General features: G+C 42.4%; 1 protein-coding gene across 3 annotated transcripts in view; it reads left to right on the top strand.

Annotated features, from left to right (window-relative positions):
• The window catches only part of LOC126547037 (uncharacterized), a 199,023-nt gene that overhangs the window by 32,900 nt on the left and 139,918 nt on the right, over positions 1-26,205 (top strand). The window contains exons 1-5 of one of the 3 annotated variants that reach the window (XM_055062941.2): positions 4,584-4,691; positions 5,175-5,343; positions 12,475-12,531; positions 18,070-18,263; positions 23,024-23,184. In XM_055062941.2, coding sequence (XP_054918916.2) covers positions 5,248-5,343; positions 12,475-12,531; positions 18,070-18,263; positions 23,024-23,184 — 508 coding nt within the window. In that variant the 5' untranslated portion in view covers positions 4,584-4,691; positions 5,175-5,247. The other 2 variants (XM_055062942.2, XM_050194864.3) reach the window with 2 other exon arrangements.

Genomic DNA, 26,205 nt, shown 5'->3' on the forward strand with positions numbered 1-26,205 from the left:
AGCGAGATATAAGAAGGAAGAAGAAGCATGTGATTGCTGCGGTAAAGCTAGGGAAACGACGGAGCATATTTTATTAGAATGTGAAGACGTCTACCCAGCGGTCGATTCAGACACCACTGGCCTCCTTGAAGCCCTTGGGTTCAGCGGGAGCAGTGGTAAAGCAAACAGGTCCGCAATAGACATTAGTAAGAGGCGATTGGAGGATTGGTGGAAGAAAAGTAGGGAAACGACAAAAGACGGAGACGTACAAAAGCACAGTTCGCAATAGAGGATCAGAAAGTTTGGACGTGATAGTTCAGTGTTTTTTTTTTCTTTTTTAATTGGTTAACCTAGGTAGGATATTAGGCAGCATAGTAGTAAGAGTTTGGTGGCGCAACCCACCGCCCCGTTCCAAAGGGGACGCTCATAACTTCCATCCATCCATTCAATGTTAAAAAAAAATTAATTTCGTTCGTATTCCTCCATGTTATAGTTCACTCTTTCTTGCATTACATAGCAACGGAAGCAGGTATTAAGTAGCAGGTAAAGTATAAAGAATCTAAACATCAACACATAAAGTATTAAAAAAAAAAGATAGGAACGTTACCACTAGCTGAGATTCGAACCGCGGTCTTTTGCGTGGAAGGCAGACAGTCTACCTCTGCACCACGCCTTGTGAGCGCTACCGATCGCAGCGCCCCCAGCGGCGTTACGGTCGTTTGGCTTCACTTTGAATGCATTGAAAGAGCGGCCGTTCCGGATACTCTCCATGTTATAGTACACTCTACCCCGACAGAAGAGCGGACACTCCCATAGGCGCCTGCGGCCGACTTTAGAGATACCTTTGGTAGCATATACAGTAACTCTAGCCGGATGGATGGAAGGTAGGAGCGTCCTCTTTGAAAAGGGGCGATGGCGGTTGCCACCATGCTCAGATTTTTATTTTGCCTTTTTTTATCTGTGTTGTGTGTTATTGAATTTCTCGATTTTCTTTAAATACGTCTTCCTATGTTATGTCACCTCTCTGCTTTTGAGCCACCAATCCTCCAATCGCCTTTTGCTAAGCCGACTTTAGCTTTCAGCGCACCTAGCGGAATCGGCGAAACGCACCAGCCTTCAAAATGGTCGCGCACGCTGCCGAATCTCGGAGGCTCCGATTTCAGTTTCGTTTCTTGTATTTGTTTTTTTGTGCGACCCATACCTTTGTTTAAACCGCTTGATTTCATGCAGCTGGTTGTGCCGCTGTTTATATGTTGTGACCACGAGCGCGCAAAGGTGTTTCACTCATGTTAGTTTCATTTAAATTCATATTTGCTGTTTCAAGCTGTAACTCAGCACAACAATCATGCCAACTGTTGAGGAAGTAGAACTTTTATCTCTGATGATATTGTACGTCTAGTAACTCACGCCAAAAGGTGTATTGTAAATAAATGTGCCGTGTTCCTTAAATATAAATGAACTTGCTGTACAGTCAAGAACACGAAAATAGCAGACAATTTATTGGAGCAAGATTGTAAGAGGCAGATACATGAAAACGGGAAGAAACAGCGAAATGCAAGTAATACGAGTGTCACACGGCGCACTTTTAAACGCGATCAAGCCCAATCCGATTTGAATTTTTCAGTTACGATTGGTTATTCTGCGCGATGGCGCCAATATCAGTCGTCAATTTCAATCCGGATCGGACTTGTTCGCGATCGAAAGTGGTCGTGTGACACCGGTATAATGGAGAATAGTCGGAAATGAATGGCGCGGTGGCAATAACTTTGCACAAGCAAAACACATAGAAGACGTGTTGCAACTATCCAGATAATGAAAAAGGAAACTGCAAATACACGACAGCATTTAATTTGCTTAAAATGGGATTGTTTTAGAAGGAAAAAAAAAAACTTTTTCTTGTACTTCCGCGAAGGAGGGTGAATTAGGGCAGCAAAATTATGTGAATGGTAGAGTGCCGAAATAAAATGGCTGCAAAAATAATTGAGCACGCACCAACATCTTCATCTCGAATGTGTAAGCCAGTGTGTACATCCTTAATGGGCTGCAATTAAGCAGTGTTGGGGGTCTTCACCTGCTGTCTTCGAATCCTTGCAATCGTCTTCTGATACTTGGAATTTTGCCCTTGAGTATGCGTGAAGTCCTTTGGCTGTACAGTGTATTTTGAGGAAATGGTGGAGATTCCTGCAATACGTAGAATGACAGACAGAAGGTACAATACTGGAGGCTTCAAAGCTATTGAATGTAGACGCTACGTTCCTTCGTATAAGCAATACTGGAGCCTGCAAAGCTTTAAATGGAGATGCTGCGTTCGTTCATGCAATGCGTGTTTTATTTTATTTATTTTTTGGTTAAGAAAGCACTGTTACAAAGGCTAAGAAACAAGGAACGGTCTACGGTAACGACTTCATACATAATTAAAACATGAAAACACGTATTTTCAGCCCAATGCAGAACAGCTAACAACGCTCGAGCGCACACAGCCTGCTACAGAGCTTGGGAGAAAGCGCGTTATTACCATACTGCAAATATTGCATGTGTACCGCTTTAGAAATAACTCCATTTCTTTTGCAGAAGTAGAGCACCATACTTTTTCAGCAGTCGCCGCGTGTATCATAAAGCTCTCTGCCCCGAACGGCATGTGTTCATACGCCACATTTCTTAACGAACCATTATTTAATTTTCTGACTCCGTCATTGTATCGAACGTGCATCGCAGCTCGGACGCTGCCGCATCGCTGTTTTCGCTAGCATCACCGCTCATTGCTGCGCATAAAAAAGAATACGAAATGAAAGTCAGCGTAGCAAATGGGCAGCAGCTGTTCATGGCTGCAAGGCCGCCGTCACTCGTTCATGCGGCTAACAGTGACATAACGAAATGCGTAGAGAATCTCCCTCCTCCAGCACGCCTGGTCTAGTTCCCCCCTTTCGCCGCTAGGGAAAGAACGTACGAGCAGAGTGGCGCTAGTTATAACCTGTTCGCTGTCGTCTGCTTCTGCGATCTGTTCAGCGCTTGTCTTGCGATTTCGGCAGGCACAAAGCGCTTGTATTGGCGGTAAATGAATAAATTCACAAATAAACAAAAGAAAACATCTGTGCGAATGCTTTGCGTTTGATTAGTGAAACTAGAAGAGGAGGAGGGGTGCAAGAAATGTAAACAACGAGGATAGGTGGCAGCTGCAATGCTAGATCGACGGCATAAATTTCTCTTTTCTAGCCTCCGTAAGAGAATGGAAAAATTGTTAAAAAAGATTCATAGGATAATCTAGCTTTTTTAGTTGATTACAGATAGCCTAATGTCGTAGATGACGTTAGGATTTACCGCTGTGTGCCGTAGTGAAAGGCAGATGACCTGATAAAAGTATAGTAAAAGTATTCACGACTAAGTCCTCCGCCCGATATGTGCAATAGACTGATCGTATCTGTTTCAAGGGAAGGTGAGCATATCTTGTTTTTAATGTCGTTGGATGTCTAGCTCAGTAGAAAGCTTGCAAAAAATTAAGCGATCCCAGTGTTTTAAAACGTGCTGCACTGCAGGCCTTAAATCGTGTCACGGAACTGTTTTCAAACTGTAAAGCTAGCTTTTCTGCGTGGTACGGCGGCAGCATAACGGTGGTGCTTAAGATACGTACGTAGTGAAGCTGTGTGTGTAATTCACTTTTTGAACTCGCGACACATTCACGGACAACTTTTAAGAGTTAAAATGAGTGGTAATCGTTCTGTCGTCGGACATTACGGTGGTTTCAAGTTTTTAAAGAGCGCAGAAGCGAATTTTACAACGTGTACAATGAAACTGTTGTGTACGTTGCTAACTCTATACACAATGTGATTTATAATAATCTGCTTGAAAAAGGCAATAGGAGCGGCTATTTAACGCTATTTTAGAAAGCAGCGGGCTACACGCTCCGACATGTTTTACGTTCGGGCAGTCAACTTTTGGAGCCAAGTGACCGATCAATGCATTGTGACATCACTGTCACTGTGTTAGCAAAAATCATCAAATAGACGAGCAGTTCGTCACAACATAACAGCTGCCGTACTAGTTACAACGCCGCACAGCCGCCCACCGCGTAGCAGACGAACAGGTTATAAAAGCGCCACCTACGGCCGTCGGTTGAACGAAAGTGGGCGCAAGCTGCTCCCATAGAAACCGAATATCTGTGCAGGTCTGGAGTTCCAGTAGGTCGTGGTGCCGCCTGTCAAGCTGCTAGAATGCTACTAGCAACGTTACTAGATTATTTAGTAGCGGTGGCTACTAGCATGTACAGTAACTCTACTTGATGGATGTTATAAGCGTCCCCTTTGGAACGGGGCGGTGGGTTGCGCCACCAAGCTCTACTGTGGAGGCTAGCGCCGTAGAGTTTCCTACACAAACTCTATGGCTAGCGCAACGCCTCCTGCTGGAGAGACGCAGTGGCTTCGTGCGCACTTGGATATAGTTCGACGTTGTTTGACCGCAATTGTGTAGAAAATGAATAATTAGAAACACTATAAAAATAAAATTATGGCGTGTATGTCATTTGTACGCGCACCATTGTCCTAACCAATATGACCAAAAATATTTCCTCGGAGCTCGGATGCTCCTCCATGACAGCGCGTTGCATCGCCATCACCAACGCGGCATGGCGGCTATTTGCTTTGTTTACGTTGCGTCATAGCCCGAGCAGCTCCAGTTTTTTTGTTTTTTTGTGCTATCAAGGTCCATGGTGTTTCAAGGCATGAAAAAACAGTTTTAGGGGTTTCGATGAGCTACAGTTTAAATAATTTTGCTCACGTCTGCTCCGTAAAACTTCGTTAAAGTAAAAATGTGACCGCTAAGTACGTTTTGGAGGGACTTTCGTTGCATTATGTTCTATGGAACATTGACGGGGGAATAAAAAAAAAAAAATCTTCGTTGTGGCGAAAATTTCGTTGAAATGGATTTCATTGTGCCCGGATTCGACTGTAGAAGTAATGTAAACGTTTCCCACTCACTGAGCTATGCAGGTAGGAATTTAGCAGGCTCAGGCTCATAAAGGTTTTCAGGTACCAAGTATTTAATTACCGAGGTACCAAAAGAGAGGGTGCAGCGTTAAGTTCAGAATTTTCTTTATATTTGGTGGTGTATATGTCTGGTATAAACAGATCTCAAATGTGTTAACTTGAGAGAAATATTTGTGGTCGGAGGGCTTCAAAATGAAATTGACTTACCGCCTGCAGGCTAAGCCCCGTTCCAGAACTGCCTTTGGAGCATGACGAGTCGACAACATCCCCGACTGTTCTTGACGTAGATATGCTGGCGCGGCAAACCATGATTTCTCGAGCTAGTTCAGAACGTTGGGAGGCAGTATGCATCATGAATCCTCGACTTGAGACAAATATTAAGAAGGTGAGCAGTGTACTTCTGTTTGACCGAATGTATGTGCTATAATATTACGTGTCCCGTTGTAATGCAAGGAATTTTGCTAAAGGGATGCACTTTATTGCATATCGGTCTTCTCTGCGGAAATTATGAAATGATTTTGCTGAACCTCTAAAGCATGTATGAGCATATTTATGTACTCAATATTTACCCTGACCTGGTCCCATGACTTCCAACACTACATCTTGCTTTTGGACGTATGGTACTGGAGGATTTTCGCATTCAGTATAAGTGGGCAAAAGGGCACCTGTTTCTTGTTAGTCAGTGCTATAAAATGAGAAGGCATCTCTTTTTATCTGTTTGTGCTCTTTTTTTGTGTGTGTGCCTATCACATCATTTGCAGGTGTGACTTGTCTGAATGCTTTTAAAGAAAACTTGTGTAGTGTATTGGCATCTAAGCTGTTTTGACTTGTGCCAGAAAAAATTGCATGCTGTCAAAATGTTTAGCATGTTTGTTGATCCTTCCATGTACAGAAAAAAATGCTGAATGGTCTCTGAAATGTGTTCATTGCTTGTAGTGTAATGTCACGCATGAATAAAACAATTTTTATTTATAAGAACATATGCTCTCCCACGAAACAAGCTTATTTTGCAGCCTGGTACCATTCAGGTTTAGATGTTAAAGGCTATGTGTAATGTACCTGCAGCAGTTGCTTGGCAGCTGTGGTGTTCTGCAATTTGGCAAAATATTATAGAGGTTCAATTCCTGTCTGTGGCAATAATACTCTGAGGAGAGTACAGTGAAAGCACTCGGTCTGCTTGGTGGAAGTGCACTACAGCGGCACATTACAGGGATCCTTGCCAGGTCTGGGCATTATGAACAGGCAAGTGTAATATGTAGATCACAGAGTGATGATTGTGACTGCATTGTATTGTACTTATGTGTCTTCAAAAACAAAAGCTGATGCCTCTCTTTTAGGATGACCCACTCTCTTCACCAGCAGGGACAATGCAATTGGCTGCTTCATATCACATATACTGCATCCGCTCGCACAGTGAAAGCACTTTTTTTTTTCTTAGAAAAATCTGAGGTTTTACGTGCCAAACCAAAGTGAAGTTGAGAAGTGCATTTAATATGTGGAGGAAATCTTATGGGAACTTTTTCGAAAGAGTAAAAATTTGCCACACGGGAAGATATCGAATGGCATTCCATGCATCGAATGCGATTCGGTTTCTTGCGGTGCTACACAGTGAAATATAATGGCATTCGCAAATGATACCAATGACGATTTAGAACAAAATTTTTGAAATTCAAAGAAATTTGGTGCCTATTAAACGCGTTTAAGAACTTTTGCGAGTACTTTTAAAACGGACGAAAACATTTTGATGCCAATTATTCACAACTAAAAGCACTCAACACACCCAAAATGGCCGACCGCCGCAACAGACTCTGATGCAAAGAGTAATAGCGCTTGAGCACAACCCGTGATGAAAATATCATCACTGCAAAAATAATTATTCCTTTTTATAAGTCTAAAAAAATATTTTCTGACTTTGCTGATGCACTCATTATTTTTTCACGTTGCATGTCGCTGCTGTCTATCTGGAGTCAAGAGTACACATTCCGTTCGAAATGAAATGTGAATGGGTTCCCCTAACCCATACGATGGCACATGTCATTCCATTCGAATGACATTAAATTTTCCCGTGTAGATCCCGATTAGTGGGATTACATGCGAATGCCATTCGATTCGAATGGCATTAAATCTTCCCATGTGACAGGGGTATAAGACAGTAATAGCTAAAAAAGTGTTAGGTAACATATTTGCAGTAAATACTGTATAAAGTAAAATATAGGTTGAGTTCTTACCTTGAAGTAACCCCCCCCCCCCCAAAAAACCTTATACCCCTGTCACGGCAAATCTAATGTAATTTCCAACAAATGACATGTTTTGCGATTAATGTCATTATCACAGCGCGCTGTCACACGGCGAAAACTAATGTCATTTGAAAATGATGACAATGACGATAGTAAAAAAAAAAGGCACGGCTCAAACCCACTTTTGTCCAAAAATTATTTTCCAATATGCTAAGTTCCACTAGAATATGTGATCGTTGCTTTCAAACCATAGCGTTCGATCACCAACTTGTTGACATTGCCAACGAAGTCGAGTCAAGCCAAGCCCAAGCTAAGGCAAGCAACAGGGCGAAGAGAACAATAGGCGCGTCCGCTACATCTGCTAAAGTGGTACGAGAAGGGCAGTTGCATGTCATCGCCGTTCTGCGTTCTGATGTGCATGCGGGCTTCTAATATCCTCATTCTTGGCGCGTGCAACAGGGAAACACACGCATGTTTTTACGCCAAGTCAATTGAAGCAGCCGCGGCAGATGCTCCGGTGTGAACCAACACGACTGCTACATCGAAAGCTAAAGACTGCTGTCTGGTCACTGGACTGAGAGTAGTTTTCTGTATTTACGCACGTGGTGGACTTCAATGTCGCCAAAGCAACAATTAGGTAATAAAATTGATAGAATAATAGTGATTTTTTGTTAAAACAAAAAAGAAGCATGTACTGTTTGCGAAACACTGGTACACTCGTGGTGTCGAGGATGCACATTCGATTCCAAACGAATGCGAATGAGTTTGGTGAACTCATTCGTTTGTAAATGTCATTTTCGACGAATGTCATTACGTTTTACCGTGTGACAGCAAACAAATGGCATTATCAGCGAATGTCATTCGTTGTAAATGACATTAGATTTGCTGTGTGACAGGGGTATAATATGTGTTCATTTACACAAGCACTGTCATGAGCAGCGAGCGCACACAAAGCTCCCGCACAAGGTGCACAAATGCGTCCTCAAGCTGTGGCTGCACTGCACAATGCCTACTAAATTATTTACGTATTGTACATCAATAGCTTTCTTTTTTGTGCCCACCAATATTGCACGCTTTTCTTTTTTCAGAAACGCCAAACTGGTGTTTAGTGACCATGTTGCTATTCACTTTGGTAAAGTCTATAACTTGAATTGGGAAGGAGCAGCGCCAACTAAGATGACCATGAGAGAGAGAATGACACAGGACAAGCACCAACTTCATCTATCTTTATTCATAGGAAAATCGGCAAATATAAGGAAAATCACATACATGCGCACAAGGACCATAATGCACCATCTGCCAAACCGTTCAAGATATGACATTTCGCTTTTAAAGAGGGTCACGGAAGTATCACTGACACAGTTTTTCCCCCCTCTTATTTATATGGAATGCCTCCAAAACCTCACCTGCCTTTGTATCTCTGCTTCTGCCAAGGATCTTTATCTCTCGGAACCGTGGTTCACACTTCTTGTAGTAAAGGCATTGTTTCTGTGGAGAATGTTCTGCCGCCCGGTCACACGTAGTGCAAGTTGCGTAATGTTGAAAAAAAAAAAAAAAGGGCGCACCACTTTCTTTCAGCGACTGCACATGTTCAGCTACACGGTCATTGGCACATCTACCCATTTGGCCCACATAGGTTTACCCGCAGGTCAGAGGTATTTCATATGGCACATCGATGCAGCACTTTAAAAACTGCTTGCCATGATTTTTGGTGCAGCTGCTCCTCGTACCCTCACTCGTCATGCGGGCGCAGAGCTGTGCTTGTTTCCGAGGAGCCAAAAACACGACTGGGACGCCGTGTCTATTTGCCACCTTTATCACATTGTGGCCGATCCTATGTACATACGGGACCACTTCCACCTTCTCAGCTTGTTTTTTTTGTGTGCACGGTTTCTTGACCATGGCACCTTTGATTTTCTGCAAAATCGCTTCAGCCACTGCTGTGATAACCGTGCATGGGAACCCCGCCGAAACCAACCTATCAACTTGCTTGCCATAGCTCACATGCATCGCATGGTGGCACGATTTTACGAGAGCAGACTCAAGACAAAGTTTAGCAATGGAACGTTTGACAGATTTTTTTAAATGCGCCGGCGCATAAGGTAGAAGTTCCTTTTGTGCTTGAGGCGCGTACTGCCAACATACATGCTCTTCATCTAAGGTAATGTTAATGTCTAAAAACTGCAGTTGCCCCTGCAAGGGTAGTTCATGCATGAATACCAACCCCCCGCCCCTTCGCTTTAAAACTGTCTAAGACAGTGCTTACACCATCTGTGTAAGTCAAAACGTTCAGTTTTTTCAAAACCATTAAAACATCATCAACATACCTGCATACTTTTAGTACACCCTTTCCTGTTAAAATTGGCTCCAAGATGCTGTGAATAGAGGTTAAGAAAATGTTAGTAAGCACCGAGACTATTAACATTTTTTTGGCTCCTCGGAAACAAGCACAGCGCTGTGCCCGCGTCGCAAGTGAGGGTATGAGGAGCTGCTGCACCAAAAAACATTGCAAGCAGTTTGTAAAGCACTGCACCGGTGTGCTATATGAAATGCCTCTGACCTGCAGAAAAACCTATGTGGGCCAAACGGATAGGTGTGCTATATGAAGTGCCTCTGACCTGCAGAAAAACCTATGTGGACCAAACGGGTAGATGCGTGAATGACCGTTCAGCTGAACATGTGCGATTGCTGAAAGAAGGAGGTGCGCATCTTTCGCAGCATTGCGCAACTTGCACTGCGTGTGACCGGGCGGCAGAACATTCGCCACGGAAACTATGCCTGTACTGCAAGAAAAGTGAACCACGGTTCCGAGAGATAAAGGTTCTTGGCAGAAGCAGAGATACAAAGGCATGTGAGGTTTTGGAGGCATTCCATATAAAGAAGAAGGAATAAAACTGTGTTAGTGATACTTCCATGATCCTCTTTAAAACAGAAATGTCATATCTTGAATGGTTTGGCAGATGATGCATTATGGTCCTTGTGCGCATGTACTATGTGATTCTCCTTGTATTTGCCGATTTTTCGATGAGAAAAGATAGATAAAGTTGGCGTTTGTCCTGTGTCGTTCTCCCTCTCGTGGTCGTCTTAGTTGGCGCTGTTCCTTCCTAATTTAACTATGTACCACCTAACCCAAATGTATGTTGTTCAGAAGTCTATTATCTTGATTGTCGCTGAAAACTGTCCCTACATAACTCATCGCCCACCAGACAAAAATAAATCACGCATGAAGTTGATCAGAAGAGCATGCACAAGTAGACACAGTAACAACAAAAAGAAAATGCCAGGAATAACATTCGGACGTGGATACGGCTTTGACTATGCTTTCGCGAACATGCATGCCATAGGTTACTGGATGACACACATTCTGCTAAGGACCGCTATATAAGACGAAGGGTGACATTAGCCTACTTTTTTTTTCATTAAAATATCTTGACTAATATTCCTGTTTACATGGTACACACGTCCACTATTTGCAAAAAGTGGTAGCTTTATTGGTATATGGCTGCCAGAAGGTGTGACCCGATATGTAGCAAGCAGCTTGTTGTGCTACTTCCACCAGCAGCACTTGCAGCCTGTCAATGGCAAAATGCCTCACGGTAGCGCAATCCGCATGCTCCACAGCCTTTGAATTAAAACCAGCTGTATAACTGGTATTACTGCCCATTGCCCACAGCAATCCGCATGCTCCACAGCCTTTGAATTAAAACCAGCTGTATAACTGGTATTACTGCCCATTGCCCACAGCAAACATAAGACCGGCAGAAAAGCAAGCAATAAACAATGCTGTCATGGAAGGGTCACATATATGTGCAGTGCTTTCTTGCGTATAGTGCACAAGGGATTAATTGCAATAATCTGAGCCCTTGCCCATTGACACAGCTTTGGCACTGTAAAGTGTAGGCATATGTGCTGCATCTGGCCCGATGCTGCAGCTAATGAGGGCAGCATTCTAACCTACCTTCTTCATTTGATCTCTTTTCTTAGTTCCATTGTCTTGTTGCCCTTGATGGTTCACAATGCTCAGCATGCATAAAACATGAACTGGGCAAGCTGAGCACACAGCACAAGCTACTGCTTGTGTGTGAAATGTTTAGAACATTCAGGCTCTTGCAGGTCTCATTGTGCATGCTCAGATTTTTTTCTCTGGGATCTTTCAGCTCAAAATGCACAATTACTTGCTATAAAGAGCAGATAATGGTACCCTGTCTAGTGAGACTTCCTGTAGGTTTCAACCTGCATTTTTTTTAATAAGTTTTGGTGACCAGGTTTAACGAAATTTCAAATAAACCTCACTCCAGGTAAAACAGTGCTGCCTTCATTCACATTTGGGGTTTCAGGCTTTTAACCTTCACCAGCTCTTCCATTCTCTGTGCAATGCCATAAAAATATATCAATTAGATCTACTGTCTAAGGACTTCTAAATTGAAATGAAGTGGTCATACTGCATTCAAAAGAGCAATTTTCCATTATTTTTTTTGGCTGTAGGGTACATATTTAGAAGTCATGTTCTGCGAAAACTTATTTAGAGCAGGATGCTGTCAGATAGTCTGATACGAGTGCTAGGAGCCATTACATCACTTTATGTTGTCTATGGTATACATTTGCTGTTCCATATAGACAGTAAATTAAAACTTGCACTTCATGCACTGTTCATCCCATGACAACTGTCCCAACTTTAGCACTCGGCCATTTCCTATATCATCAAAAAAGTATGATATTTTAATCTTCCAAAATATATTCGACCTTAAAATTTTTTGTAACCTGACAACCATTTAAGATTTGTCGTGAATCGCGAAGCTAAGTACGATAAAAGCATTGCCTAAACTGCACATTCGGACGAACTACAAAAATTGCTTTGCTGTAGTTTAGTCACCACTCACGTCACGAATTCTTGTTCCTGTATTATTTATCCATTAATGAAAATTCCTTAAAGCCCCTCCACCCACGACCGGCGGTGGTGCGTTTTCTAGATTGTCGTGTGGTGGTCCTGGTATAAATATGCCTAATAGTGCTTCTGATGAAGCAGCGATGCATCCTCCTTGCACCCAACAGTTTCGCACTTATAAGGCGTTTGCTTGCAGAGCTGTGATCATGCACTCCTGTGGATGTTCCAGTAGATCCATTTTATGGGTGGGTGGGTTTAACTAGTTGTGTGGGCAATACCTTTGATTCTATCTGGTAGCCTCTGCTTTGATACTTTTGGTGATATATTTCATACATCTCAAACTGCTCTCAGAAGTCAACCTATCTGCCACCACTGTTTGTGGTTCTCCTGACAGGTGCTGGGACAACATCCCGAGGGTGTTTGGCTATCAAGCTTTGCAAAGTTGTACAAGGTGAGGAGTTATTTACATTATTCATAGTGCATGCTGAAACTTAAACTTGCATTGCATTGCCGTCATTTGTTAAAGTTGGCTGGCTTATGCAGGCTCTACATATTACACAATCAAATTTTGATCTGATTGCCATTCTCAGATTTTTATTTTATGTGTACTTGCTTCTATACTACTGACCTGAGTTTCAGGTAATACGCAGAAGTGGGTTGGAGTACAGAGAGAAAAAGCAACTAGCAAGCAGTGCATATTGGAAAAGCACATTCAATAAAAATAATGCTCAGTGAAAACTCGAGTGTCCATTGCAATGGAGAATAAAAATAAAGGATAAAATCAATACTGGACAGTACAAATACGGTATAGACTCAATAACTCAGATTTTTACGCCATAAAGAGAAGCATGAACCAAGACAATATTGAACATTCAACATAGTGGATGGAGTAAAACCTCGATATAACAAAGTCAGTAAAATCGGCAATTATTTTCGTTATATTGAAATTTCAATGTAATGAAATATGACCTTTTATGTGAATAAGTACAGTTGCCGATTTTTCTTACATGGAAAGGGGCCGCAGAATTTTCCGAATTATCGGGCAATCAAAAAAACCAAGCTTGAATGAGAAAATTCATTTTGATAAATTTGGGAGTCGGTGACGAATGATACGGTATCATGCCACGCATGTCGATATCTTCTCGGCGGTATGAATTCAGCGAAGCCAGCCACGCTTTCGCATACCGCCAACACCGCCCCCGCAGCTGATAGCGTCTTCATAGTGTGGGCGATGCTATCGAGGAAAGCGCCTGCAGTGGGAGCGAATGCTTCGTCCGCCTCGCTCTAACGGGTCACCGAAACTCCAAAGTACGCATCCTCTGATACTAAATGCGTGGTAAGACAGCTTATATGATGCCACACTGTCTCGGCACGCCCACTCTTTGCACACGCAACAGATTATGCATACGCGGCTGCCTATGTGCTCAGCCGCACTTGTACGCCTAGTGCACCGCCTATAGAGGCGCTGCTGATAGTCACCTAGCGGGCGCTTCCAACAGTACACGCGGGAGCAGTAGCAGACGACAATCCTTTGTAGCAAGGATGGCTGAAGTTTGTGGCTGCGATTTCTCCTTTGTTCGGGTGCCAGACTGCTTCTTCTGTAATGACAGCTGTAGGAAAGATGCTGACCTCTGTGGGAGTGGGTATGAACAGGATGTTAACAGTGTTTGGGACAACACGGTCCACATACGTGCCAGGTGCATCCCGCAGACAAACACCATGAACCCCATTTACATGAAGTGGAGCTCATGTTAACTAGCCCATAAATTTTGTTGACGAATGCGATGTCTCGATCATTTAAAAAAAAAATTCTACCCTTGCCGTAATGCTGCTTCTGTACCTCAGTAATAAGCACCCATTGTTAGTTCAGACTTATATCGAACAAATCTGCACGGTGCGATGTCTGCATATGCTGGTGTGATTTTTCTGCCGATGAATAGATGTGCCATCGCTGAATAAGTGCAGTCAAAGTCGCCTCAAGAAGAGTAATTGCGAATTTACTGATGGAAACGCGTACGCTAGTCAACGAAGTCACCAAGCACACGGGTTAATAAAAATGTATTTTATCGCTGTACCGCTGATGCAATTCTGCTGCATACGCAAATGAACTGCCATTCCCGCTGCAGTTTTTGCAATTCTAAATTCCCCAAGGGAGCTGCTTGGAAACGTACAAAGCTAAAGTCGAACTTTTCACTACTTTTCTGAAAATTTTATTAGAGAGAGGTGCCACATGATATATTTAAAGGCAGAGCAGTGCCAGTTAAAGTAGATGAGCGCTGGTGAAAAGGCCGGGTTTAGTCCTCTGCAGCGTAAACATAGTAAGAAAGAATTAAGTTGAGTACAAAATTCACATGCAAGATGGGACTACGTTGTGAAACAAACAAATCACTTGGCGTGTTAAGTCTGCTCAGACAGCATCGAGGTGTGATGAGTTCCCAAACGTGACACGAATTTTCAGGGAAAAATGGAACAAAAATACCATTTGCAGCAACGATTAGCAATTCTCGGCCTGAACTACCTATTTTCTAAACACATTTCCCAAAAACCACAATATCTAAGATGCCTCCGGGCGAAAAGAAGAAAGCTGTTAAAGAAGCGCTTGCTTGGTGTCATTCCGATAAGACACAGCGTGATTTATACCCTTCAAAAATGAGGCAGTGTGAAAACCTCGCAGTTCAAAAGAATCAACAAGAGATACATGAAGCAACTAGCAACAGTTAAACATGTGCGAAGCCACGCATAAAATAGATGTAGAAACAAGTGCGCGACAGCTGGTGTGAGGATTTACCGGGCCACATAACACCAACAACTTCAGTAGCTTTAACATACAACACAATGCGCTCGTGCAGTCTTGCTGCCTAGCTAGCGCAGCGCGGTAAAGAAGCGGAAAACAATATAAGCGGCAAACGGCATTCCGAACTTTAGCGAAATGCCTTTAAATCGCATGCTGTACTGCAGACTAACTTTGTCGCTTACACGTCCAACTATGATTGAGTGGGGAAAAACGATGCAACAAAGGAAAGGATGAGAACAAGAAATTTCCCGCCGAAGCGACGATCCATTGCTACTGTTGCTCCCGCTGATGAGGCTTTGCGGGGAATGATTAGAACCGTATCGCCGGCACGATTTTGCTGGTATTTGAGCCCTCCACCCTGCATCAATTCTTCTTCGACATTTCTTGAAGCTTTGGCCACTCTACACATGTGAAGGGTGTTGCCTATTTCGCTCTGAAAATGTGAATAAGACAGAGAAGCACTATCAACGACACAACAAGCTACGGCGCGCGGCTGGCTCCTCTCCCGTGTGTTCTGTGCAAGGCCGCCACAAGTCCATCGGCGCGCACTACGCGTATAGCCATGCACAGCGACGACCTCAAACTACGCCCCCCCTCAGTTTGTTCCCCCCCCCCCCTCGCGTGGGCTTGATAGCATTACCGCAAGCTTGCACCCCTCCCCCTCTTTCCCTTCGCTTGTGCGGGAAGGCAGCATTTGTGAAGCCACCATCTTTCCTGTCTCACCCTCGCATACTTTCACTCGCACCTAAAGCACACAGTGCGATGGGCGCAATAGGATCGTGTCACAATTGTACTTTATACAGAACATGATGTGTCTACACTTCAGTGGTCGCTCTTGTTGCGCAGCCTGTGATTTGAGAAGTGTGTTTGCAAGCAGCCGCTTTTAATTTAAGCAGTTGACCATCTGCGTCCATGGAAGTTTCCATTTATTGTCTTGGCATTCCTTTACGGCGGAAGTGAAATTTCATTATCTTGAAATGGCGTACAAACACTGCATTATATTGAGGTTCTAGATACATGGTGTTCTATGGACAAGAGTTTATGACAAGTTAAATGTTTCGTTATATTGAGAATTTCATTATATTGAAGTTCGTTATATTCAGGTTCAACTATTTCGTTTAGTTATGGCTTGTGGCTTTAGTGTGAAACAAGACTCCAATGATTTTCTTATAATTCTATTCTCTTGGGCGTCGGGATTTATTTATTACAAATTTTCAATGGTAAAATGAATATAAAAGCTTTAGTCTGTATCTTTTTATCTGCAGGCTTTCTTTATTTGCTGCTTTTAAGATAGCTGTGCGTGATGTCAGCCCGTTACGGTTGGATACACAGTCATTACAGGATATACAGTCTAATCATGATGTAGTGAAAATGGCTACAATGAATTATCAGATGTAGCAAAGAAATCTAAAATGAACTTGAAAAAGGGGGGTACCAGCGAAACACAAAAGACGCGCACACAAGGAAAAGCTGTTAGACACGGACGGACGCTGGACTTTCAACTGTACTTTATTGAAATTTACATTGTCACACATAATAAATTTTGTGTTTCGCTGGTACCCCCCCCCCCTTTTTCAAATTCATCATGAACCAACTGGCCCAAGAGCTTGCGCTAATGCACTTCAAATCTAAAATGTTTCTCGCCAATATCAGCATGTAACAAATACAGTTAAACCTCGTTATAACAGTTGCATCGGATGTACTTTCATTATATCCAATATTTGTTATAAATCATATGCTCGGATATTGGCAAAAAAGGAAATCATGATCAGGTCTATATGAAAGAGTTGCAAGAGGGTTGCCTCCGACAGGCCAGCAAAGACTCTCCTGCGGATTTGGATGACCTGTCGACATCTTGCTGTGCTGATATGAGGCACGAGAACAATAAATTATACTCACGCTCTGCAAATTCCTGAACATGGAACAGTGTGAACAATGTTATCGCGTAGGATAGGAACGTTGGCTTCCAGACTGTGGACGAGCCACACCAAGCTGCTCGCCAAAATGTGCGCGCTGCCAACAGACTTTTCGGACTCGGAAGGGACTGATTTGTACTCCGCTGCTTTGGCTGTCACTCTAGTCCTTGCATCTGTTCTCGCACTTGATTGCCGATAAGGTCTACAAGTGCGAACATACCTATTGGCAGCGAGATTCCCGTGGCGGCTTGTGACCAGCCATCATGCTGGCTGCACTGCTTAGGCTGCTTCGTCGTGAGTCGGCTATAATAGTTGCGGTCGACATGGTGGCAGCTTTGTTCATGGTCACCATGTATGCGACATCTCGGCACGGTTCATGCCTGAAACACTGTGCGGCATGAAAATTTCCTTTATTGCTGTGATTCATTAGTGCTAAGGGTTGGTTGCGGTGCCGCAGAAATTGTGCAGGTCTGAAAAATCAATCGGTGACTGTATTATACATTTTTGCTTCTAGAATATGTATCTTGAGGCTAGTGCAAATCAGAATTTACTTCGCTATAGCCAATACCGTATCTGATTCCACATTTTTGATTTCATCATTGCAGGAGAATGCTCCATTGAAATAAAAGTGACCAGCCAAATTTTATATATCTTGGATATAACGAACTAATTCATTATATTGGTAATCATTACATCAAGGTTCAACTATATATGTTTATAGTGTATATCATATATAATAGCAAAGCTATCTTGGTGTTGAATGTGACTTCTTTAAAATGAGGTTCGACTGTACATGAACCCGATTTCCTTTGTACAGCAACGAAGGGGGCTAGTTGAACGACAGTGGCATATTCCAATATAGGGGCTTAATATTTTAAAAGCAAGAATTTTATTTTTTGTGTTGGCTTGCATAGACAACTGGCTCAAGTACCCCAACTTTCTCAATAGCGGCTTCAGTATGTTTAAGGTGGCCATTCCATCTAAGGTTAAAGAAACTAACACCTACATATTCAACTGGTTGTTATGCAGAGAAGTTCATTCTTGTAGTATGAAAATGAGAAAAGCTTTTTCCAGGAGACAGTCATCACAACATATTTCTTATTGTAAAGGTTCATTTGCCACATGAAGGACCGTGCATCAATTCATGCTCAAAAGGAGTTTAGTAAAGTCTGGTCGCTAGAAGTAAGAATTCCTTGGTATAAAATGCAATGTTTGGCAACGAGCGTATTTTTACCAGTATGTCGCAAACGATGTTGTTATTCTTATAATGGTGGTGCAGGAAATGACAGGTGTCGAGCTGTGCCCTACAGAGTATGGCTATGACAACATGATGAACCTGATAGCAGACTTCAGGCACGTGGTTTCTGTGTCACGGCCATTTTCTGATGGAGACTTCATGATCTGTCTTCATGCCTCACCCAAAGAGCCGACTCTGGATATCAAGATGGTGAACATCATGCAGGTATTAATAAGGTAATGTGTACTAAGTACAAATTCCTGAAAACAATCCGGGGTGTCAGATAAATGACGGATATTTGCCACTCACCTGAAAGCAGCAGGATGTTGCATAGGTAACTCAACAATTTTTGTAAATGGCATACATTGCAATTAGAAAAAAATTCTCGTAGCTCCTTCTCTTTGAATAGTGAGACACCTTGAATGTTTCTGCAGAACTTGTGTGGCTAATCATCATCTAGAGGCAAGTATTAAGCCAATGTGGACGGCTAAATACTATTCCAGAAGCTTTGCAGCACTTGCTTTGTGTCTAGAAAAACATAGTTCCCGATAAAGTAGTAACTGAAGGGGCTGCATTCCTCTAGCACATTTCAAATCGGCTGCATCGGGTGAGGTGGTGTGACACTGCATACAGCATCGCCGCCCTTTATGGCCATCAGTGAGTAAAGCGGCGGTGCCTTTGATCCGGCGCTGCAATTTTTTGCATAAAATGCAAGGTTGTGGCCAGAAACCAAACCCAGATGGAGCCAAAACTGCGGTTAATTGTCAAAAGAAAGCATGTGTCGATCGTAAGTGCAGGACGTACTAATCTTGAAAGGCTGCACACTACCAGAACTGCCAAAATGTCACAATGTGGGCAGCGCAAGGTCTAGCAAGAATGAAAATGTGCCGTTGTCAACGGTATCATCAATCAGTTTTTTTTTTTTCTAAGAATCTAATAGTGTAAAAACTGGAATATAGGTTGATGCTGTATATAGGTCGATCCCTGACTTTGAGGTAAATAAAATTGAAAAAATAAAATTCTTTAATGCAATGAACTACAGCACACACTCTATTCTACCAATACGCTGATTCATTGCCTGTGATGAAAGCCGCACGTCAACTGTGGCAATTCTCGTCCGAGAATGACTGCTAAGTCACTAATGACATCCCACAGCACATCACCAGTGATGTCCAAAGCATTTGTTATGCAGGACTAGGCACGCGCAACGCTCTCGGTGATCATTGAACAGCATGCACTGGGTACCTGAGTTGTACGCTGGTGATCACTGCAGCTGACTGCAGGCGTCCTCGAGTGACTGCAGGCGTCCACGAGTGACTGCAGGCGTCGACGAGTGACTACTGGCGTCCTCGTGTGACTACTGGCCATTAATTTGGTTGCATGGTCTAGCTCCAGTCAATTGCAACTTCAGGTTTTTTATGTCATGTTCGCACCCTACAGTGGCCGACGAGAGTTCTCCTACGCGCCGCCAATTTGTCCCAGCTGATAGTCGTTCTTGCACATGATGCGCCTGAATAAATTCCACTATAGTGCCTGAAGTTGAGCATGAACAGCGTAGCAGCCGTAGTGAAAGTCAACACTTGCACTCACTGTGGTTGCACTGTTTTGCAACCAGAGGGGGCAGCATTGCCATGCTCTTGTTTGTGTTCACAAATTCTATCGCATTATTTTTGAATGCAGCACTAAGGTCAAGCAGAGGCCTGCTAATTTTGCATCCCAAGAATTTTTTAGGGGGGGGGGGGGGGGGAAGAAAAAAACCTCTACCTGTATTTCAGTTTTTACAGCAGAGTAGACAAGTAGCATTCCATCTTACAATGCAATGTAATGATATTTTTTTTTGTTATCAGTGGTGGAACATTAATGACACAGTTTATAATGAGGTGTCGCAGCGTAATCTGGCTATTGCTAGAATGTCCCAGTAGAGGGTCAAAGTGTCTTACATTTACCTCGATTTCTCGCATCTAAAGCTCTGTTCTTGATAATATTGACGGTTTGGAAATTTCTGAGCAATAATCTATCATTGTAAAATGTTTTACTGAATAATTGCGTTTTGTGTACATTTAAGACGGACTTTTTACCTAAAAAGTTTTTTATCACCATAGAGTGTTTCAAAATTTGGAGCTGTGACTAAGCTTAATTGCTCCACAGCCAAAGCATGTTGCCGCTAATCAAGGGGCTCTTGTGATTGCAACCTGCTCTGTGCATCTTCCTTTTCCATGCTGAATGTGCAAGTTGCAAAAAAACGTTTTCTTAATCGCTTCCATGTTTCGGAGCACGTTAAAGAACCCCAGGCGGTTGAAATTGGAGTCCTTCTCTACAGCGTGCCTCAAAATCGGATTGTGGTTTTGGCATGTAAAACCCCAGAATAAAAACTTTTTTTCATCATGCAACACTGTACAACTTGCCTCTGCTCCAATGATGTTTGTTTCAGGGAAACACATGGTGGCAGTTTGCTTTAAACTAGTGCATGAGGGGCGAATCTTGAATTACGGCACAAAGTAGTGGTGTGAACAAGAGCTTACAAAGGCATGAATTTATTCCGTCTTGCCTGATTTTCCCATTCTATTGCATTAATACTAATGAAGGTACACAAATGAATGAAGACTTGGCTGAATGAAATTCAGCTTCAGTTCATTATGGGAATGCAGTCGGTTTGTGGGTGCATTAGCCATTTGGGATGAAGTGGAGCTGGAATCACTACCTCTAATTAGCATACTTGTGTATACTGCTATGATTGTAAAATATTACATGTGATTAGGTGTAAAACAGCTTGGCTCTAAAATATTTTTGTGTGTTAATGTGGCAGAGGTTTTTGCGTGTTAATGTGGCAGAGGTTTTTGCAATCAGTCACTGCTTTCTGAAAGCAGGAAGAAAAGGAATTGAAGTTTCCAAAAACTACATTTCTATTTTTTTGGGTAGCCACCATGAAATTATGTGCAGACTTTTAGGCCCTGTACTGCACGACTAGATATAGCTCCGCTTTTCTTGAGTACCATTTTCCTTTCCACGCTACCAAATGCTTATGCATATTGCTAAGAACAGAGCTGCATGACACAATATCGGCTATAGTACAGCTACTTGAAATCTCTCCAGATCCGCCATAGTAGCTTAGTGGCTATGGCGTTGCGCTTCAAAGCATCAGATCACGATTTTGATTCCCGGCCGCCACGGCCGCATTTTGGTGGGGGTGAAATGCAAAATCGGCCGTGTACTATACATTGGGTGCGTGTTAAAGAGCACCAAGGGGTCGAAGTTAATCCAGAGTCCCCCCACTACCGTGTGCTTCATAATCAATCAGATTGTGGTTTTAGTGTGTAAAATCCCACATTTAAATAATTATATTATTATTTAATGTTTATTCAGGCAGATTATGGCATGAGGACATTTTTCATTTTTATGTTCTTATGCAATCCCACACGCTCCTCTACCTATTGCGAAAATAATAATTTTTACCTTGTGCCGTTAAAAAGTTGCAGGGCAAATTGTAAGGTGCACCGTGCTTGGTAGATTGGGTTTCACATTTTTTTTTACTTCCTTGTTTTACAATAATATGTCAATTTAGTATTATTCTTTGCTCACATCAATAATATAAAATCAGGGTTTGGTGGAATCTCGTCTAGTGGAGAAGAGGCACGAGGAAAAAGAGAACACTGACAAAAAAAAACATTGAGAAATTAAGACGTTTCAGCTTGCGCAACGGTGCTGAAATATTGTGAACATTTATTGTGAACAAGGCTCCCATTTGCGAGCCATAACATCTTAATTTTTTTCACTATTAATTTTTTTTCTTGATCGGCATTCTTTTTTCATCATCAATAATGTGTCATATTTTTCAATATTTTGCTAATTTCTTGCTTAAAGCTTTCAAAAGGGAGTGTTTTAATGGCCTGAATTGGGCAAAGGATTCCAAAGGACGTGTACTTGAACCTGGAAATCCACTCTCAAGTTTGATCTCGTTTCTTGAGAGCAAACTGCTTTCCGAAAAGAGTCAATACTGACCACAATGCTCAGCTTAAAAGCTTGCGTCGAACAGCATGCACCTACAGTGGTTTGCAGTGGTGCTCATCATGCATTTTTATTTTTGATAAGGTAGAAACTTGTGCAACACGATGGTGAGCCAGCTGGTATTAAAACTGCCCTGTGCTGACACTAACTTGCCTTTAGTGCAAATTGCATGTGAATGCACCCTGCATGTGTGCTACCATGTGCCATTTATATAACCAATATCGCCATCTGTTGCTAACAAAAGAGTTGACCAGACAGACCGCTAAATTTGGAAGTGGACCTAAGCTTGCAGAACTTCTGAAGTGATTCCCGCTCATGTGCTGCAAATGCCCTTATTAGCAGGAATGAAAAAAGCTTGGGGAAGACACTGTGGGCCCAAAAAATAAATAGTGATGAGTCTTGTACGCAGCTGCCACCAGGGCCTCCTGCAAAGACTACTAAGTGCGGATTTGGCGTGTGGTGGTTTCGTTAAATCTGAAATGCAATGGAAGATTAATTTTAGTCAAGAAATTGCTTAAATGAATGAAGGCAAAATGGGTTTTCGTTTTTCCCTAATGCCATTCGCAGTGCCCAGTTTGAGAACCCCTGATTGAGAGGAAAAAGAGAACAAATTATGAACAAATGAAGCACAAACTTATGTACATGAGTTTTTGTACATGTGCATGTACAGGTGTCTTTCTGGGGGGGAAAATGGGTGGCATAGTTCTCAGAGCCAAATTCCAATGGAACTGTCACTCCCTGTACTATGTTCTACAGCTGAAATTCAGAATGAAATTTGTCTCCTTTTCTGTTAAGGCCAAGGAAGTACTTTTATTATCATGTATTTCATATCACATTTTGTTCCTAACTATGAATCAGTAGCACCCATAATTCAGTTTCTGAAAGTGAAGAATTAAGCAAAAAAAGAAAAGTGACATGTTACTCTAGCACTAATGAATGAGCTTTGTTACATTGAATGTGCATGCTTAATCATTGCAATATTCTATTACAGGATGAGCGGGCCACAGGGCCTGACCTTGGATGAACTTCTGCAGTTCTATCAGGAAGTGACAGGGGAAAGCATGAACCCTGCAGAGCATGGCTTTACACGCCAGGCATTTGTTCTCTTCCTCACAGCGCAGTTGAACTTGACATACGAGTCCCTGGGCAGAGGTGTGTACAAACTTTGTTTAACAGTTGAGCATGTTATTCTGATTTCAGGTAAAAATAATGCACAAAATTGAACCTGCACTGTGAGTGCCTCTCCCTATGCACACCATAGCTTGAATAGTGGCATCAGTGAGCATTACCTTTTCAAGTTAGTTTTCCACTTTCACATTTTTTGAGAACCCCTTTGTAATTGTTCTGCACTCTCTATATGAAGACTGCCTGCTGTCTTGATTCTTATAAAGAAATAGGGGTAGGTGCAAGCTGACAGTGCAAGCATTTGAGCTCTCAATGCATCTCCAAGCTCTGCCATGACTTTCTCAAGTTGCTCTTGGAAGTATGATCAGGTATATACTCATGACAGTGCACCATGTACTACATGAATCGAGAAAAAGTTCGGCACAAGTAAGAGGAACAGTGCCCTAGCTAAGTCTATTTGCTGCCGTGAATTCTCAAGTGCACCTTGAGGACGAGAGCAAGAATCAAGGGGGTTCTAAGCAATGCAGGAGTGGCAGTCATTAAGCTTCATCTGTGAGACCAATTGCTGCCACTATCAGACCTAGGAGCATGCTCTGATGGGCTCATATATGCCGCTCATACCAAATGGGCGAGTGTACATTCTTACTATGCCCTACCGTGTAAGTATAGCCAAGGGGAGACAAGAATAAACTAACGGCTTGAGTAGACATGGAACTACCACCCTTATAGACATTGACAATCATTGATCTGTAAGTACTGAGCAAGCTGTACTGATGTACCAAGCGAGTTTTGGGGATGGTGGTCTGTTCATCCATGACTACATTTATAGTCATCTCCAATTTTGAATTGTAGCCGCATAATAATACCTAAGCCTTGGACCATGTATCAACAGGGGCCATATGTTATGGAAATACTGTGTGTAGCTGTGTACCAACTATGGGTTTATTTGTTTTGTATACAGTACATATTTGAAGCTGAACATTATGGGACATCACTGTTCTACTTGTACTCATATACTAAAAGGTTCATGCACTCCTAAAGCTAATGTAGTGTATATATAAAATCTCTGCTTAACTGATAATTTTCTGCAGTCCTGATAGACTAGTTACAACATTATTGCACCTTAGACTGGCAAATTAAAATAAGCAGGTGTCACATTTACACGATTATAATGTGCCCTTAATTGTAACATGTGCCCCGTTTTTCATACTTTAAGAAATGATAAATGCAGTGCCCTTGATATTCCTATCACCAGTTTTTCATAGTAAGAGAGAGAATAGTGGCAATCTATCCTTACTTGGAAAAATAATTTATTGCATTCGAGCTACAGTAGACTGGGTGTCACTCTTCACTGTTGGATGTTGGATTTTTAACTTTTAACAGCCCCAGGGCATATTGCCTTCAATGCCTTGTATGACATCTCAGATACCACATTTTTTAAATGGTTTGCAGCCTAATGAATTTCCGGAGCAGGCACTAAGCTACTGGAACTTCTACAGCTAAGGTGCCATTCTAAGCACAGTCAATTTTCATCATGTTGACCTTCATAAGGTTGGCATTTTGAGCTGATCATAAGAGCCACAGTCACCCTTTTGAGTCAGTCAGGAATAAAAAAGATGGTGAATTCCACACTGTGGTAGTATTTTGCAGTCTCTAAAATATTTTCACCCCAATAGTGTGTTGATTGGATTGGATTACAGTGATTTTTAATGCCAATGATGAATTGCTTGTCACTATTGCAGTTTTGATTGCATGCTCTAATCTAACATGCATGTCACTAAAAAAGAGAGAAAAAAAAAAAAACTGGTGGTATAAATTGGTAGATATGAGATATTGAGCAGTGAATCTTTGTACACACACACATCCATTTCTGGCCCTGTAATGCTCACTGCCATTAAATGTTCAATCCACCGTGTGCTTGATTAGGTGGGCACACATAATCCTTTATGCAACCTTTGCATGGTAATGGCTGCAATTGCAAAGACCACTTTCTGTACAAGATGTGCACCATGCACACAATGCACCAATTGCATGCAACAGCATAAAGTGTATAATTGATGCTTGTCTAGCTTGTGGCAATCACATGGATATCATTGGTCACCACTCAACAAGATTGTACCTATGTATGCCACTGACCAAACAGATGACAAAGGAAAAAATTATGGCTCTCCCGTAATAGAGAGTAGATGTAAGCATGAAATGGCTACCTGTAAAGCAGATTGGTTGGAGATGATACTAGCCACAATCTTAAAATGGATATAGTACATGTTCGTAATGGCACACTCCACCACACCACAGCACACGAACTTGTTTTGAACTGAACCTCATTGCAAGTGTCGTCTCAGTCAAACAGACATCTGCAGCCCATCAGATGCTTGCCGGCTTGATCACGCAGCATGGTGCCATCTCTTGAGCCAGCGCAAAACCCACACCGCTGAACTTAAGGACCGCTGGCATTGAACAGGCAACCCTGTCTCAGCGCCAAAAGATGACAATCAAGTGTATAGTGTCCTGTATCTGCTGTTTAAGTTTTGACTGGTTGCCCGGATGTTTTCGTTTGAGTGCTCGGATAACTGCTCTGGCTTTTGGCTAAAGGTCACTTTGAGGTTGCCGACAATGGGAGCTAATAGCATTTTATGCTTAAAAAAGCACCATTATGATGAAACCGAGAACAGGGAACAAAGGCAACATTCTTAATCTGCCCATACCCGAAAAGGTTGTTGTAGGTTAGGTAAAGTATAGCAGGAAAGCAATCAGACAGTTCCCAGTGGTGGAACAATTGTGCCAAACTGTGCCGAGAGCGAACCTTTGCACCATCCTGAGCCAAAACAGCATTTTAGTGGAAAATAGCGCCGAGCCTGTGGAAAAGCATGCATAAGAGCGAAGCCCTCCTTCCATTGATACTTCGCAGCCAGCAAAATTGAAATCAAAACCAACAGCACTCTATCATTATCAACATCATAAAAGGAAGCAGAGGCCCATCGGAGTCATTCGGTTTGTCATTTGCGCATTTTTTCTCTGATGAATGTACCATGTAGTGCCGCTGTA

Source organism: Dermacentor andersoni, chromosome 1, assembly GCF_023375885.2.
Source record: "Dermacentor andersoni chromosome 1, qqDerAnde1_hic_scaffold, whole genome shotgun sequence".
NCBI lineage: Eukaryota > Metazoa > Arthropoda > Arachnida > Ixodida > Ixodidae > Dermacentor > Dermacentor andersoni.